Source organism: Nerophis lumbriciformis, linkage group LG11 (genome assembly GCF_033978685.3).
Source record: "Nerophis lumbriciformis linkage group LG11, RoL_Nlum_v2.1, whole genome shotgun sequence".
Classification (NCBI taxonomy): Eukaryota; Metazoa; Chordata; class Actinopteri; order Syngnathiformes; family Syngnathidae; genus Nerophis; species Nerophis lumbriciformis.
Window position 1 is genome coordinate 48,155,828 of NC_084558.2, and position 18,291 is coordinate 48,174,118.

Below are 18,291 nucleotides of genomic sequence, written 5' to 3' on the forward strand. Positions count from 1 at the left end.
TGACTCGTATTGTTTTTCGCCTCATTTTGCCCGGAATAATCCACACGGTGTAAGACGACAACACTTTTGTCACATTTAAAGGGGAACTGCACTTCTTGAGGGGGATTTTGCATACCATTCACGATCCTTATGTAAGACAAGAACACATGTTTTTTTTACATGCATTCTAAACGTAAATAAAAGCTAGTAAAAGTCAGCGAACAATGGAGCCAATTAGAGTCGCTCTATTCCGCCTGTAAAACGCTCTAAAAACCTCCATCAAGGTTTTATATACACGCTGTAAGTATATATGTAGTATCTAGTAACATTCATGATAACATGTAATATTTACATATTTTCATCATTTTAAGTGTATTAATTTCACAACGTTCATTTTTCCCTTCAACAACAACAAGACTACTAATCATGGCAGACTTGATGAGAGACAACAAAGACTAGTTTGGGACAAATGATTATCCAGAAACTTTTATTTTTGATGTTGAATTTAAGGAGGATGATCTACAAGTTTTAGAAGCTCTGTGCTGAACAGATGCAGCTTTAGTCAAACACTAAGCAGCATGTAGCAGTATTGCTAAGTGCTAAACAAGATATGCAAACATAATAAAACAATCACTTACTGAACAATGTCTGCTCTCGTTGCTAACGATAACATGCTAACAGTTAACATGCGTTCACAATATTGCTAATACTTGGTTAATATTAAGGTCACGACATGTAAATGTAGTATTGTTGGCACTTTTGGGATGTTGTTTTAGAGGGGAATACTGTAGTCGTATTAGCTGCGTTGTAAACCACCTCTTACTTGCCATATTGTACGAGTTAGAATGCATAACAAAAGAAAAACGTGTGTTATTGTCTTACATAAGGATTGTGAATGATAGGCAGAATTCCAAAGAAATAACTCATTTGATTCTGAGATATAAACCCACCAAATAGGTAAAAAAACTAGAATGCTAACGTTAACGTGCTAAAAGTTAACATGCTAAAAGTTAACATGCTAAAAGTTAACTTACGTTAACAATATTGCTAATACTTGGTTAATATTAAGGTCACAACATGTAAATGTAGTACTGTTGGCACTTTTTGGATGTTTTTTTAAAGGGGAATAATGTACTCCTATTAGCTGCATTGTAAGCCACCTCTTACTTGCCATATTTTACGAGTTAGAATGCATAAAAAAATAAAAACATATGTGTTCTTGTTTTACATAAGGATTGTGAATGATAGGCAGAATTCCAAATAAATTCCAAATAAATAATTCATTTGATTCTGAGGTATAATCCCACCAAAATAGGTAAAAAAAAATAGAATGTTAACGTTAACATGCTAAACATTAACATGCGTTAACAATATTGCTAATACTTGATTAATATTAAGGTCACGACATGTAAATGTAGTATTGTTGGCACTTTTTGGATGTTTTTTTAGAGGGGAATACTGTACTCCTATTAGCTGCATTGTAAGCCACCTCTTACTTGCCATATTTTACGAGTTAGAATGCATAACAAAATATAAACGTGTTCTTCTCTTACATAAGGATTGTGAAAGATGGGCAACATTTCAAATTATAACTTACTATTTGATTCATAAGTGTATAACAAAGTAGGTAAAAACAATTAGAATGCTAACAATAACATGCTAACAGTTTACATGTGTTAATATGGCTAATACATGATTATTATTCAGGTCACGACATGTAAATGTATAATTTTTGGCGGTTTTAGTTTTTTTTTTAGAGGGGAATAATGTACTCTTTTTATCTGCATTATTAGCCACCTCTTACTTGCCATATTTTACAAGTTAGAATGCCAAAAAAAATAAGAACATATGTGTTCTTGTTTTACATAAGGATTGTGAATGATAGGCAGAATTCCAAATACATTCCAAAGAAATAACTCATTTGATTCTGAGGTATAAACCCACCAAAATAGGTAAAAAAACCTAGAATGCTAACGTTAACATGCTAAACATTAACATGCGTTAACAATATGGCTAATACTTGGTTAATATTAAGGTCACGACATGTAAATGTAGTATTGTTGGCACTTTTTGGATGTTTTTTTTTAGAGGGGAATACTGTACTCCTATTAGCTGCATTGTAAGCCACCTCTTACTTGCCATATTGTATGAGTTAGAATGCATAACAAAAGAAAAACATGTGTTCTTGTCTTACAGAAGGATTGTGAATAATTGGCAAAATTTCAAAAAATAACTTAATATTTGATTCATAGGTGTATAACTACCAAATTAGATTTAAAAAAGTACCGGTAATACATTATTTTATTTGTATTTTTTAATGCTTAAATTTCTACATCAATTTCAGATTCAACCGACGATTGTTTTATTTTTTTATGCCTTTTTGTTCAATAAAACATAGTCTTTTATATTGCAAACACCCAAAATATACAATATTTTCCCCCCAAAATATGTCAAAGTAGAATATTTGCTGCAAAGTAATTGGAGCCTTAAATATGTCAATAATTCATAACAACATTGATTTTCAGTCCTTATTTTATTAATTTTTAATTTAGCAATGACAGTTTTAAAAAACCCACTAACTTTCTTAGGGACCCGAAAGGCCCCCACTCATAAAAGTGTTAAAAATAAGTCGTACATTATTATATTTGTATTTTTTCCAACCCTTAAATCTCTAGATCAACTTCAGTTCCCACTGTTGATTGTATGTTTTTTATATTTTTTTTTAAAATGTTTTTTATTTTATTTTAATTGTTAGTTTTATGGCGTTTTTCAAATAAAACTTAGTTTTTTATATGGCAAACACCCAACATGTGCAATATTTTCCCCAAAACGTATTTCAAAGTGTAATATTTAATGTGATGTAATTGGAACCTTAAATAGGTCAATAATTCATAACAACATTGATTTTGATCCATTATTATTTTTTGAGCAATGACTGTTAGTTTTTTAACGTTCTTGGGAACTCAAAGGGGCCCCACTCTTAAAAGTGTTAAAAAAAAGCATACATTTATTTATTTATTTTTACTTTTAACAACACTTAATATATTTCTGTCAATTACAAGGTTTTTTTTGTTTGCTTTATGCACTTTTGCAATGTTTTGCCCAAAAATGATTTCAAGTGTAATATTTGATATGAAGTAATCGGAGCCTAAAATATGTCGATAATTCATAACATTGATTTTCAGTCATTATTATTTTTAGAGCAATGACAGTTTGAAAACCCCCACTAACGTTCTTAGGGACATTTTTCACATTTTTGTGATGTTGTTTGTTAGTTTTATGCCTTTTTTTTCCAAATAAAACTTTTTTTTTAGATGTCAACATATGCAATATTTTCCCCAAAAAATATTTCAAGGTGGACAATTTGATGTGAAGTCATTGGAGCTTTAAAAATGTCAATAATTCATAACATTGATTTTGAGTCATTATTATTTTTGAGCAATGACAGTTTTAAAGAAAAAACAGCCTGCATGGCATCTTTGTGTTCTTAGTCTACATTGCAACGTTTTCTGTTTTTGTTTGTTTTAATGGCGTTACTTTAATGTCGCTACAAGTTAAAGGATGCACGAGGCTTCCAGCGTGTGGACAGGCCTTTATTGGGCCTGCTTTCCCAGGAAGGCTTTTATTTTTTACACCATCGTGGTCCTTTCCTGGGGAAATCCGAGACCAAACGGAGAGAGGCTGCCGCTGCCAGGGAGGGAGCGCAGAACAGGAAAGCAAGCCCTGGGAAGGAGGAAGGGCGGTGGGGGTCGGGGGAGGTGGTGATGTCAGGTACGGTGGAGCCCACACGGCCTAAAGGGTCAGAAAGTTGATGCGGCGGATACAGATATCACAAAAGTGCATCATTCCCTTTTGTTATTGGTGGCATGCATGAATGTCCCCTACATCATAATAATAATAATTATAATGCATGAATGTCCCCTACATAATAATAATAAATATAATGATAATAATGATAATATTAATAATAATGCATGAATGTCCCCTACATCATAATAATAATTATTATAATGCATGAATGTCCCCTACATAATAATAATAAATATAATGATAATAATGATAATATTAATAATAATGCATGAATGTCCCCTTCATCATCATAATAATAATTATAATAATAATAATGCATAAATGTCCCCTACATAATAATTATAATGATAATAATAATAATAATAATAACAATAATAATAATAATAATAATAATGCATTAATGTCCCCTTCATAATAATAATAATAATACTACTACTAATAATAATAATGCATACATGTCCCCTACATAATAATAATTATAATGATAATAATTATAATAATAATTATAATAATAATAATGCATGAATGTCCCCTTCATAGTATTAATAATAATAATAATAATAATGCATGAATGTCCCCTACATAATTATAATAATAATAATTATAATAATAATAATGCATGAATGTACCCTACATAATAATAATAATAGTTATAATAATAATGCATGAATGTCTCCTACATAATAATAATTATAATAATAATGCATGAATGTCTCCTACATAATAATAATAATAATTCATGAATGTCCCCTACATAATGATAATGATAATAATAATGATGCATGAATGCCCCACGTAATAATAATAACACATGAATGTACCCTACATAATAATAATAATAATAATAATAATAATGCATGAATGTCCCCTACATCATCATCATCATCATCCAAATAGTAATAATGCATGAATGTCCTTTATATAATAATAATAATAATGCATGAATGTCCTCTATATAATATTAATAATAATGCATGAATGTCCCCTTCATCATCATAATAATAATTATAATAATAATAATGCATAAATGTCCCCTACATAATAATTATAATGATAATAATAATAATAATAATAATAACAATAATAATAATAATAATAATAATGCATTAAAGTCCCCTTCATAATAATAATAATAATAATAATAATAATGCATACATGTCCCCTACATAATAATAATTATAATGATAATGATAATAATAATAATAATAATAATAATAATAATAATAATAATAATAATAATAATGCATGAATGTCCCCTTCATAATATTATTAATAATAATAATAATAATAATGCATGAATGTCCCCTACATAATTATAATAATAATAATTATAATAATAATAATAATAATAATAATGCATGAATGTACCCTACATAATAATAATAATTATTATAATAATAATGCATGAATGTCTCCTACATAATAATAATTATAATAATAATGCATGAATGTCTCCTACATAATAATATTAATAATAATAATGCATGAATGTCCCCTACATAATGATAATAATGATAATAATAATGCATGAATGTCCCCTACATCATCATCATAATAGTAATAATAATTCATGAATGTCCCCTACATAATGATAATGATAATAATAATGATGCATGAATGCCCCTACGTAATAATAATAACGCATGAATGTACCCTACATAATAATAATAATAATAATAATAATAATAATAATAATAATAATAATGCATGAATGTCCCCTACATCATCATCATCATCATCATCATAATAATAATGCATGAATGTCATCTATATAATAAAAATAATAATGCATGAATGTCCCCTGCATCAGTGCTCCCCAACCACCGAGCCGCGGCCCGGTACCGGTCCGTGGATCGATTGGTACCGGGCCGCACAAGAAAATAAAAAAATAAAAATAAAATAAATTAATTTTTTATTAAATCAACATAAAAAAACACAAGATACACTTACAATTAGTGCACCAACCCAAAAAACAGTCCGTAAGCACACATGATTGTATTTTTTTATGTCCGTGGGACAAATTTTCAAGCGTTGACTGGTCCGCAGTTACAAAAAGGTTGGGGATCACATAATATACATCATCATCATCATCATCATCATCATCATCATCATAATAATAATAATTCATGAATGTCCTCTATATAATAATAATAATTATTATTATAATGACAATGCATGAATGTCCCCGACGTAATAATAATGATAATAATTATAATGCATGAATGTCCTCTACATCATCATCATCATCATCATAATAATAATAATTCATGAATGTCCCCTACATAATAATAATAATAATAATAATAATGCATGACTGTCCCCTACATCATCATCATCATAATAATAATAATAATAATAATAATTAATGAATGCCCCCTATATAATAATAATAATAATAATAATGCATGAATGTCCCCTACTTAATAATAATAATAATAATAATAATAATAATGCATGAATGTCTCCTACATCATCATCATCATAATAATAATAATTCATGAATGCCCTCTACATAATAATAATAATAATAATAATAATAATGCATGAATGTCCCCTGCTGCCCGGTCACAGTACAAATTGCACAATGTTAATATTATTAACAATAGAAATATTAATATTGATAATAATAATCATATTAATGATAATGCATGAATGTCAGAGTAAAAATCCCGAGCAAGCGAGGAGAAGGTGCAAGTGAGAGTCAGGAGATGACATCTTGTATTTCAGAAGCTATCCGGTGTCTCCCCAGGCCAACAATATCCACCCACTCCATTTCCTTCTGGCTCCTTGGCGGCTCCACAGGTCAGAGGTCGCAATGAAAGCCCAGCTAACGTGTGCGTTATCCCCGCAGGTCTGGACCCGGACCAGCTGAGAGACCAGATCACCCAACTGTGGAGCCACTTGGACCTGCAGACGGTGAGAGTCAAGTATTGACACAAGCTGCTTTGATGTATCACACGCATCGGGAGAGGAAGGAACAGACCTCCACCGCCGATATTTGACATGTTTGCCTATATCCGTATCAACCTTTTTTATCCCTATCGCCCTTTTTTCATCGGTATTGCCCTTTTTTTAACCGCATCGCCCCTTTTTTTTATCCGTATCACCCACTTTTCATTGGTATCAACCTTTTTTTTTATCCGTATCGACCTTTTTTAATCGGTATTGCCCTTTTTCATTGGTATCACACCTTTTTTATCTGTATCATCCTTTTTTTGACGGTATCGACCTTTTTTATCCATATCGCCTTTTTTCCATCCGTATTGGTCTTTTTTCATCAGTATCACCCCTTTTTAAAATCCGTATCACCCTTTTTCATCGGTATCTGCCTTTTTTAATCCGTATCTGCCTTCTTTATTGGTATTGCCCTTCTTCACCGGTATCGCCCTTTTTTCATCGATATCGGCCTTTTTTTATCTGTATCAGCCTTCTTTATTGGTATCGCCCATTTTTCATCGGTGCCAGCCTTCTTTCATCGGTATTGGCATTTTTTCCATCGGTATCACCCTTTTTATCAGTATTAGCCTTTTTTCACCGGTATCTGCCTTTTTATCGGTGTCTGCCTTTCTTATTGGTATCGCCCTTCTTCACTGGTATCGCCCCTTTTTTCATCAATATCGCCCTTTTTTTAATCTGTATCAGCCTTCTTTATTGGTATCGCCCTTTTTTCATCGGTGTCAGCCTTCTTTCATCGGTATCGTCATTTTTTCACTGGTATCACCCTTTTTATTGGTATTAGCCTTTTTTCACCAATATCGGCCTTTTTATCGGTGTCTGCCTTTCTTATTGGTATCGCCCTTCTTCACCGGTATTGCATTTTTTTCATCGATATCGCCCTTTTTTATCTGTATCAGCCTTCTTTATTGGTATCGCCCTTTTTTCATCGGTGTCTGCCTTATTTCATCTGTATTGGCATTTTTTGCATCGATATCACCCTTTTTTATTGGTATTAGTCTTTTTTCACCGCTATCTGCCTTTTTATTGGTGCCTGCCTTTCTTATTGGTATTGCCTTTTTTAATCTTATTGCCCTTTTTTCATCTGTATATATTTTTTTTAATTTTTATTAAATCAACATAAAAAACACAAGATTCACTTACAATTAGTTCACCAACCCAAAAAACCTCCCTCCCCCATTTACACTCATTCACACAAAAGTGTTGTTTCTTTCTGTTATTAATATTGTGGTTCCTACATTATATATCAATATATATCAATACAGTCTGCAAGGGATACAGTCCGTAAGCACACATGATTGTGCGTGCTGCTGGTCCACTAATAGTACTAACCTTTAACACTTAATTTTACTAATTTTCATTAATTACTAGTTTCTAGGTAACTGTTTTCATATTGTTTTACTTTCTTTTTTATTCAATAATTTTTTTTAAATTTATTTATCTTATTTTATTTTATAATTTTTTTTTAAAAGGACCTTATCTTCACCATACCTGGTTGTCCTAATTAGGCATAATAATGTGTTAATTCCACAACTGTATACATCATACTTGCCAACCGTGGTCGGAGGCGTGGTTAAGAAGGGAGGAGTATATTTACAGCTAGAATTCACCAAGTCAAGTATTTCATATATATATATATATATATATATATATATATATATATACATATAAGAAATACTTGACTTTCAGTGAATTCTAGCTATATATATATATATATATATATATATATATATATATATATATATATATATATATATATATATAAAAATAAGAGAAATACTTGAATTTCAGTGTTCATTTATTTACACATATACACACACATAACACTCATCTACTCATTGTTGAGTTAAGGGTTGAATTGTCCATCCTTGTTCTATTCTCTGTCACTATTTTTCTAACCATGCTGAACACCCTCTCTGATGATGCATTCTGCTTCGTCTCCTTGTTGTGTGCGCAGTTGTGCACTGCACTCTCTAAAAACCGTAGATGTTATTGTCACATATGCATGTACAGTAGATGTTATTGTCACATATGCATGTACAGTAGATGGCAGTATTGTCCTGTTTAAGAGTGTCACAACATTGCTGTTTACGGCAGACGAAGTGCTTTACGGTAGACGAAAACGTGACTGCTGTTGTTGTGTGTTGTTACCGCGCTGGGAGGACGTTAATGAAACTGCCTAACAATAAACCCACATAAGAAATCAAGAACTCGCCCTCCATCATTCTACAGTTATAACGTGATTGGACAGGCACGCTGTTTGTATTGTGGGAAAGCGGACGTGAAAACAGGCTGTCGACACGTCACTCAGGTTTGCATGGAGCTGGAAGGGGCGTGGCCTCCAGCTCCGCCTGAATTTCGGGAGATTTTTGGGAGAAAATTTGTCCCGGGAGTTTTTCGGGAGAGGCGCTGAATTTCGGGAGTCTCCTGGAAAATCCGGGAGGGTTGGCAAGTATGGTATATATTGGTATCGGTTGATATCGGTAATCAAAGAGTTGGACAATATCGGGATATCGGCAAAAAGCCATTATCGGACATCCCTAAATGTTGTAAATACAAATATTTATATACCTAGAAAGGGTGGTCCTTAAGAGGTAGGCATTTTTCGAAGGCCTCAAGAAGGTAACAAATACAAGAGAGTATGTGTGTGTGTGTGTGTGTGTTTATGTGTGTGTGTGTGTGTGTGTTAATGAGGAAAGCAGAGTGGCTGTCGGTAGGAAGGAAGGAATTTGCACCGAATGAACTTGAGATGTGTGTGAGGAGGATATTGAGTGAATGACATCTGCTGGGCAAATTAGTAGGCGGCAGCTAGACATTCTCACACAGATATTATTTTCTCCTGAAGGAACTTTCTAAAGCCAAAGTTTACATTCTTAAGTCGGGACCCCATATGCATGTCTGATGTGTGGTGATGTGTGTGTGTGTGTGTGCTTGGGCTAGTGCGACAAACACACGTCCCACACAAGGAATTGCTAGAAAGTCAGAATTTGTTTGATTTTAGAATAATTTTATGCCCAGGAAATTATGTGAATTGAGTTTGATCTGTTCCGGGGTCCAACTGTAACCCTCGTGGCAGCTCAACGAAGTCCATAGTTTTAACTCCCATTTATCATTCTTAAAGGGGAACTGCACTTATAGGGGGAATTTTGCCTATCGTTCACAATCATTATGAGAGACAAGAATAAACAATTAGTTTTTTCCGCTTTCTAACTTGTAAAAATTGGCTAGTTCCTATTGGCTAGCAATGCAGCTAATGTTAGCACTCAATTCTACCTGTAAATCACTTTAAAAATGCATTCAAAAAGCGTCAACAATAATTCATTTACGTTCTGTAACCTGTATAATAACCAAACTGTAGCAACATTGTTATTGTAAGAGTGAACACAAAGGAATCGATATGCTACGGTGTTAGCCGTAAAAGCTAACTACGGAAATAGATAAGCTAGCTTCTACGTCAACATGAAACACGTTTGAGTTTGTAATGCACAACAATGTGATAGGACACCAATCTGTACTGAGTGAATAACATGAACAATGTAAATACTGTAAAGTATTATTTCATGTTTTGTTTGTACACGGCTGTATCATGATCAATATAAAGTGGGACTCACTCCATGGGCAGTTGTGCGTTTGGGGAATTTTTTTTCCCGGTTTATTTGGGTAACCACTCCATTTATGTCAAATAAGCTAGGCTCCAAATTCCACATTTACAGAGTCAAAAGTCACTTTCACCTCACTCTCTCCTCTTCCGTCTGCTCCAACCTCTCACTCTTCCTCCGTGCTCGCTTCTAGAAGCGGTAGTTCATCCTCCTTATGTTCAGCTTCAAAAAAATAAGGTTGTGAATCCTCATTTGTCCAAAAATAGTCGTCTTTGTTGCCTGTCACTAAGTCTGCCATGATTTAGAAAACACACGTTTGTTTGCTGAAGAAGGTGTTTCCAGGAGTCTGAAGTGCGTTGCTATGGAAACGGAAATCAATGCGCGGGAAAACTCAGTCCCAGAAATGATTGAAATGATCAAAATAGGGTAAATAATCAGAACGCTGATGTTTGCTCCTTCCTTCTGTGTCCCCCCCGCAGTTACACTCAACAGCCAAGGAGGGCTTCTCAAACCTTCAAAACCATCCCCTGGATGCCTTCCTCACCATCCTTGAGAGCTGTCTAGGCAAGCAGAAGGGCCGGAGCCACACATTGGGGCCCCACATCCTGAAGGAATTCCAGAGTTGGCTGCAGGAACATCCCGAGGTGCCAAGATCTTCCCATAATGCACTTCTGTACTCTGCTCACATTTCCCGTCAATTACGGACTACAAGCCGCTACTGTTTTTTTTTTTTTTTTTACTACGCTTTGATCCCTGCGGCTTATAGAACGCTGCAGCTAATTCATGGATTTATGGAACGCAAGTCGTTTTAAAACAAACCAAGCAAACACACTGAGAAGGTGTGTTATCGTTTGTGCTATAGCGCCATCTTTTGGACGAGTTCACTCACGACAGGTGCTGCTGTGCTGCATGGCCCTTCTGTTTAGACTGAGCTTTCTACCGGAAGTACAAGTGCCGTTCCATCTTCTACTCGTATGGATTCTTCATTCGTCACTCCAAGCAACATTGATTGTATTCAACAAATAGTTTTTCATAAAACACCGAGAGACACTGAAAAGGTGTGCTATTTTTTGTTCTAAGGCGTCTTCTTTTGTTTGTTGCAAATCTACTTCCTGTTTTGTTCCTTGAACCGGAAGTATATCCCGTTTCGTCTACCACTTGTCCATAGCATTTCTCCTCGGATTCTTCATTCGTCACTCCAAGCAACGTTGATTGTATTCAACAAATAGTTTTCATAAACCACCGACAGAGACACTGAAAAGGTGTGTTATTGTTTGTGCTATGGCGCCTTCTTTTGTTGGTTGCAAATCTACTTCCTGTTTTGTTCCTTGAACCGGAAGTATATCCCATTTCGTCTACTATTTGTCCATAGCGTTTCTACTCGCATGAATTCCTCATTCATTGCTCTAAGCAATGTTTGTAAGTTTTACAATATAACTACAACAATTCTTACTCACTAAAGCGTCCCATGTGTGACGCCTGAAGGAGTGTTTTCATGCATATTTGTACATGCTATCGTAATGTGCTCAAGCTAGCATCGTTAGCTAATAAGCTAACACGTCGGGACCCGGGGTTGGGGACGTCTCTGCGCTGCTGACCTGTCTCTGCTCGCGATGGTCTCCTGCTGGCCCCTCTATGGACTGGACTCTCACTATTATGTTAGATCCACTATGGACTGGACTCTCACTATTATGCTAGATCCACTATGGACTGGACTGGACTCTCACTATTATGTTAGATCCACTATGGACTGGACTCTCACTATTATGTTAGATCCACTATGGACTGGACTCTCACTATTATGTTAGATCCACTATGGACTGGACTCTCACTATTATGCTAGATCCACTATGGACTAGACTCTCACTATTATGTTAGATCCACTATGGACTGGACTCTCACTATTATGTTAGATCCACTATGGACAGGACTCTCACTATTATGTTAGATCCACTATGGACTGGACTCTCACTATTATGCTAGATCCACTATGGACTGGACTCTCACTAATATGTTGGATCCACTATGGACTGGACTCTCACTATTATGTTAGATCCACTATGGACTGGACTCTCACTATTATGTTGGATCCACTATGGACTGGACTTTCACTATTATGTTGGATCCACTATGGACTGGACTCTCACAATATTATGTTAGATCCACTATGGACTGGACTCTCACTATTATGTTAGATCCACTATGGACTGGACTCTCACTATTATGTTGGATCCACTATGGACTGGACTCTCACTATTATGTTGGATCCACTATGGACTGGACTTTCACTATTATGTTGGATCCACTATGGACTGGACTCTCACAATATTATGTTAGATCCACTATGGACTGGACTCTCACTATTATGTTAGATCCACTATGGATTGGACTTTCACTATTATGTTAGATCCACTATGGACAGGACTCTCACTATTATGTTAGATCCACTATGGACTGGACTCTCACTATTATGTTAGATCCACTATGGACTGGACTCTCACTATTATGTTAGATTCACTATGGACAGGACTCTCACTATTATGTTAGATCCACTATGGACTGGACTCTCACTATTATGTTAGATCCACTATGGACTGGACTCTCACTATTGTGTTAGATCCACTATGGACAGGACTCTCACTATTATGTTGGATCCACTATGGACTGGACTCTCACTATTATGTTAGACCCACTATGGACAGGACTCTCACTATTGTGTTAGATCCACTATGGACAGGACTCTCACTATTATGTTAGATCCACTATGGACAGGACTCTCACTATTATGTTAGATCCACTATGGACTGGATTCTCACTATTATGTTAGATCCACTATGGACTGGACTCTCACAATATTATGCTAGATCCACTCGACGTCCATTGCACCGGTCGCCCAGGGCGGGGGTCCCCACATCTGCGGTCCTCTCCAAGGTTTCTCATTGTCATCCCATTGGGTTGAGTTTTTCCTTGCCCTGATGTGGGATCTGAGCTGAGGATGTCGTTGTGGCTTGTGCAGCCCTTTGAGACACTCGTGATTTAGGGCTATATAAGTAAACATTGATTCATTGATTCATTGACGTTTACGAGTGTCTGTGTGAGTGTTATTAACTTACAACGGAATTCTTTTTGTATTGTTCCAGTTTCACTAATTCTTCCGTAAATTCACCAAAACGTCAGCGTGGAGTTATTGAGTCTGTTTAGCTGATTGGAGAGCTAGCTTGCGCGGCTAGTGGGTCCATGAGCATGACTTCTGTTTTGTTTGATCAGCCGTTTTACTGCCCTGTTACAATTACGGTATGTAAATAGATATTAACAAACGTAAAAGTATATATCTGCGGCTTATAGTCCGGTGCGGCTAATATATGGAAACCTATTTTCTTCTAGTGGGTGTGGCTTATATACCGGTGCGCTCCATAGTCCGGAATATGTTTGCAAATGTACATCACTCGCTTGTGTTGTTTGGTAAACCACATACGATTTTTTTTCACGCACCGCAGGTCACACTGGATTCTCTTCCAAAGATGGAGGCGAGCGCTCTGCAGAGTCGGGCTCTTCATCTTCTCACTGACGCTCAGACCAGCTTGGTGGAGGGTCTGATAAACATCTACCAGCTCACCACCCTGGACCCGGCCACCCTGCGACTCTTCGTCATGAACCTACTCTCCCTGCATCGCTACAAGGAGGCGAGTGCCAACACGCTAGAAATGCACTGATACGGTACTTGTGTCAATGATAGTATAGAGCAGGGGTGTCAAACTCATTTTCATTGAGGGCCACATTGCAGTAATGGCTGCTTTCAGAGGGCCGCTTTTTAAAAATGTATTTACATTATGCACGCGGGTAATAACTTGTGATTAATCGAAATGCATATGCATTTGATTATTTTATTTTTTCTATGTATAACTTGCTTTAAAATCATAAATAAAGGTGACAAGCAGATATTTAACTATTTGTTTTTATGTCACAAAAATAGTTTTGCAATACAGTATATGATAATATAATTGGCATGATCAGATAATAATAAAGTTTAAAATATTTTTTTGGTCAAAATTTCGAGAACAAATGCATTTATTAAAAAAAAAAGATATATATATTTAAACCTATTTTTTGCAGGCTTTTGCGGGCCACATAAAATGATGTGGCAGGCCAGAACTGACCCCCGGGCCTTGAGTTTGACACCTATGGTATAGAGCAGGGGTCGGCAACCTTTACCAGTCAAAGAGCCATTTTGACCAGTTTCACAAATTAAAGAAAACAATGGGAGCCACAAAAATCTTTTGAAATTTAAAATGAAATAACACTGCATACACAGTTTTTTTTCTTGATTTGTGCTATGTATAAACCAAGGGTCTCAGACACGCGGCCCACACCTTAATATGAAAATTGAATATTAGTGCGACCCGCGGGTTTTACATGATTGGCGCTTGACAGCGTCATACTTGTCAAACTTCCAGATTTCTCCGGCAGACTACGAAATTCAAGGCAACTTTTCTTTCGAACGTGCCGTGATGGTACAGCATTTAGCGCCCACTACAACCAGCGTGCCGGCCTGGCCCAGCCACACGTTGTGTGGGTTTCAACTTGCTCACATAAGTGACAGCAAGGCATACTTGCTCAACAACCACACAGGTTACACTGACGGTGGCGGTATAAAAAACTTTAACACTCTTATTAATAATGCGCCACACTGTGAACCCACACCAAACAAGAATGACAAACACATTTTGGGAGAACATTTGCACCGTAACACAACATAAACACAACAGAACAAATACCCAGAATCCCATGCAGCCCTAACTCTTCCGGGCTACATTATACACCCCCCGCTACCAAACCACAATTTTTATTTTATTTTAAAATCTTAAGTGTAAAAAATCACACAGTTTTAATCAAGCTTATAAAAGTAAATAGAGTAACGTCAACCCAATCCTAGCTTTACAATACTTAGGATAGATATTTATACAGCATTTGAGTAGACCTACAAATATAGTAAGAGGTTCCGCAGCCCCCATAGCAGAACCTCCAGGTTCTGTAACAGCTTCTTCCCTCAGGCCGTAAGAGTCTTGAACGCATCAAAATAATCCCCTCAATTCCCCCCAAAAATGGATTAATATAAAGACAATATAACATACATCCATAAACGTGGATGCATATGCAAAAGTGCAATATATTTATCTGTACAGTAATCTATTTATTTATATCTGCACCTTATTGATTTTTTATCCTGCTCTACCATGAGCTAATGCAACGAAATTTCGTTCTTATCTGTACTGTAAAGTTCAAATTTGAATGACAATAAAAAAGGAAGTCTAAGTCTCTAAGTCTAACTTATTAAATAATATGCTAAAAAAGGAAGACCAAAAAATCTATGCAAGCAACAGTAACAATAACCAGAAAATTCCCACGGAAATTTTAATGGGCCTAGTTTCTGTGCTGTGAACCTGAATCTGATTGAAGCTAAAAAGCTAGCATAAAACATTAACATGCTAATGTTAGCTTGCTCTACCGGGAACAGTTAGCATGAATTGGAGGTTTATATGAATACAATTTGCAAAAATGTTAGCATAAAATGTAAGCATGCTAACTTAAGTAGAGTTTACATACTTCTAAAAAGGCACCTAGAATCAACATCTATGATTTTTACGTTTAAACATAAAAATTTGCGAAAAAGCTTGCACAAAACATTAGCCTGCTAAAGCTAGCATGATGACATAGGAAAAGTTGGCGTACTTCTCAGATGGTACCAAGTGTCATAGGTTTATACGAATAAAATGAGCAAAAACTCTAGCATAAAACGTTAGCACGCTAACATTGAAGAAGTTAGCAAACTTGCAAGGTGGAGCCAAGTATCAAAATCCATGATTTTCAGGTTTATACGGATGGAATTAGTAGAAACACTAGCATAAATGTTACCATGCTAACATTGAAGAAGTTAGCATACTTCCAAGGTGGCGCCAACTATCAAAATCCATGATTTTCAGGCTTATACAAATGAAATGAGCAAAAACACTAGCATAAATGTTAACATGCTAATATAGAAAGATTTAGCATACTACCAAGATGGCACCAAGTATCAAAATCCTTGAGTTTCAGGTTTATACGGATGAAATTAGCAAAAACACTAGCATAAATGTTAACATGTTAATATAGAAGAAGTTAGCATACTTCTGATATGGCGCCAAGTATCAAAATCCATGATTTTTAGGTTTGTATGGATAAAATTAGCAAAAACACTACAAAAACTTTAGCATGCTAATATAGAACGATTTAGCATACTTCCAAGATGGCACCAAGTATCAAAATCCAGGAATTTCAGGTTTATACAAATGAAATAAGCAAAAACACTAGCATACACTTTAGCATGTTAATATAGAAGAAGTTAGCATAATTCCAAGATGGCACCAACTATTAAAATCCATGATTTTCAGGTTTATACAAATGAAATGAGCAAAAACACTAGCATAAATGTTGACATGCTAATATAGAAGAAGTTAGCATCTTTCTAAGATGGCACCAAGTATCAAAATCCATGATTTTCAGGTTTATACGGATAAAATGAGCAAAAGAACAAGCATAAACTTTTAGCATGTTAATATAGAAGAAGTTAGCATACTTCCAAGGTGGCGCCAACTATTAAAATCCAGGATTTTTAGGTTTATACGGATGAAATGAGCAAAAACACTAGCATAAATGTTGACATGCTAATATAGAAGAAGTTAGCATCTTTCTAAGATGGCACCAAGTATCAAAATTCATGATTTTCAGGTTTATACGGATGAAATGAGCAAAAACACTAGCATAAACTTTTGCATGTTAATATAGAAGAAGTTAGCATACTTCCAAGGTGGCACCAACTATTAAAATCCATGATTTTCAGGTTTATACGGATTAAATTAGCAAAAACACTAGCATAAACTTTAGCATGCTAATATAGAAAGATTTAGCATACTTCCAAGATGGCACCAAATATCAAAATCCATGATTTTCAGGTTTATACGAATGAAATGAGCAAAAGCACTAGCATAAAGGTTAGCATGCTAGCATGGAAGAAGTTAGCATACTTCCAAGATGGCACCAAGTATCAAAATCCATGATTTTCAGGTTTATACGGATAAAATGAGCAAAAGAACAAGCATAAACTTTTAGCATGTTAATATAGAAGAAGTTAGCATACTTCCAAGGTGGCGCCAACTATTAAAATCCATGATTTTCAGGTTTATACGGATTAAATGAGCAAAAAACACTCCGAAAACCTTAGCATGCTAATATAGAAATATTTAGCATTCTACCAAGATGGCACCAAGTATCAAAATCCACGATTTTCAGGTTTATACGGATTAAATGAGCAAAAACACTAGCATAAATGTTAACATGTTAATATAGAAGAAGTTAGCATACTTCTGATATGGCGCCAATTATCAAAATCCATGATTTTTAGGTTTGTACATATGAGATGAGCAAAAACAGTACGAAAATGTTAGCATGCTAATATATAAATATTTAGCATACTTCCAAGATGGCGCCAAGTATCAAAATCCATGATTTTCAGGTTTATACGGATGAAATGAGCAAAAACACTAGCATAAATGTTGACATGCTAATATAGAAGAAGTTAGCATCTTTCTAAGATGGCACCAAGTATCAAAATCCATGATTTTCAGGTTTATATACGGATAAAATGAGCAAAAGAACAAGCATAAACTTTTAGCATGTTAATATAGAAGAAGTTAGCATACTTCCAAGGTGGCGCCAACTATTAAAATCCATGATTTTTAGGTTTATACAGATTAAATGAGCAAAAACAGTACGAAAACTTTAGCATGGTAATATAGAAATATTTAACATACTTCCAAGATGGTGCCAAGTATCAAAATCCATGATTTTCAGGTTTATACGGATGAATTGAGCAAAAACACTAGCATAAACTTTAGCATGTTAGTATAGAAGA

The 18,291-nt window shown here is 35.1% G+C and overlaps 1 protein-coding gene across 2 annotated transcripts in view; it reads left to right on the plus strand.

Annotated features, from left to right (window-relative positions):
* Positions 1-18,291, plus strand: part of exd3 (exonuclease 3'-5' domain containing 3) — a 129,707-nt gene that overhangs the window by 3,415 nt on the left and 108,001 nt on the right. For both annotated transcript variants that reach the window (XM_072914159.1, XM_061966446.2), the window contains exons 3-5: positions 6,641-6,705; positions 10,823-10,987; positions 13,841-14,026. In XM_072914159.1, coding sequence (XP_072770260.1) covers positions 6,641-6,705; positions 10,823-10,987; positions 13,841-14,026 — 416 coding nt within the window. The remainder of the gene's footprint in view (positions 1-6,640; positions 6,706-10,822; positions 10,988-13,840; positions 14,027-18,291) is intronic.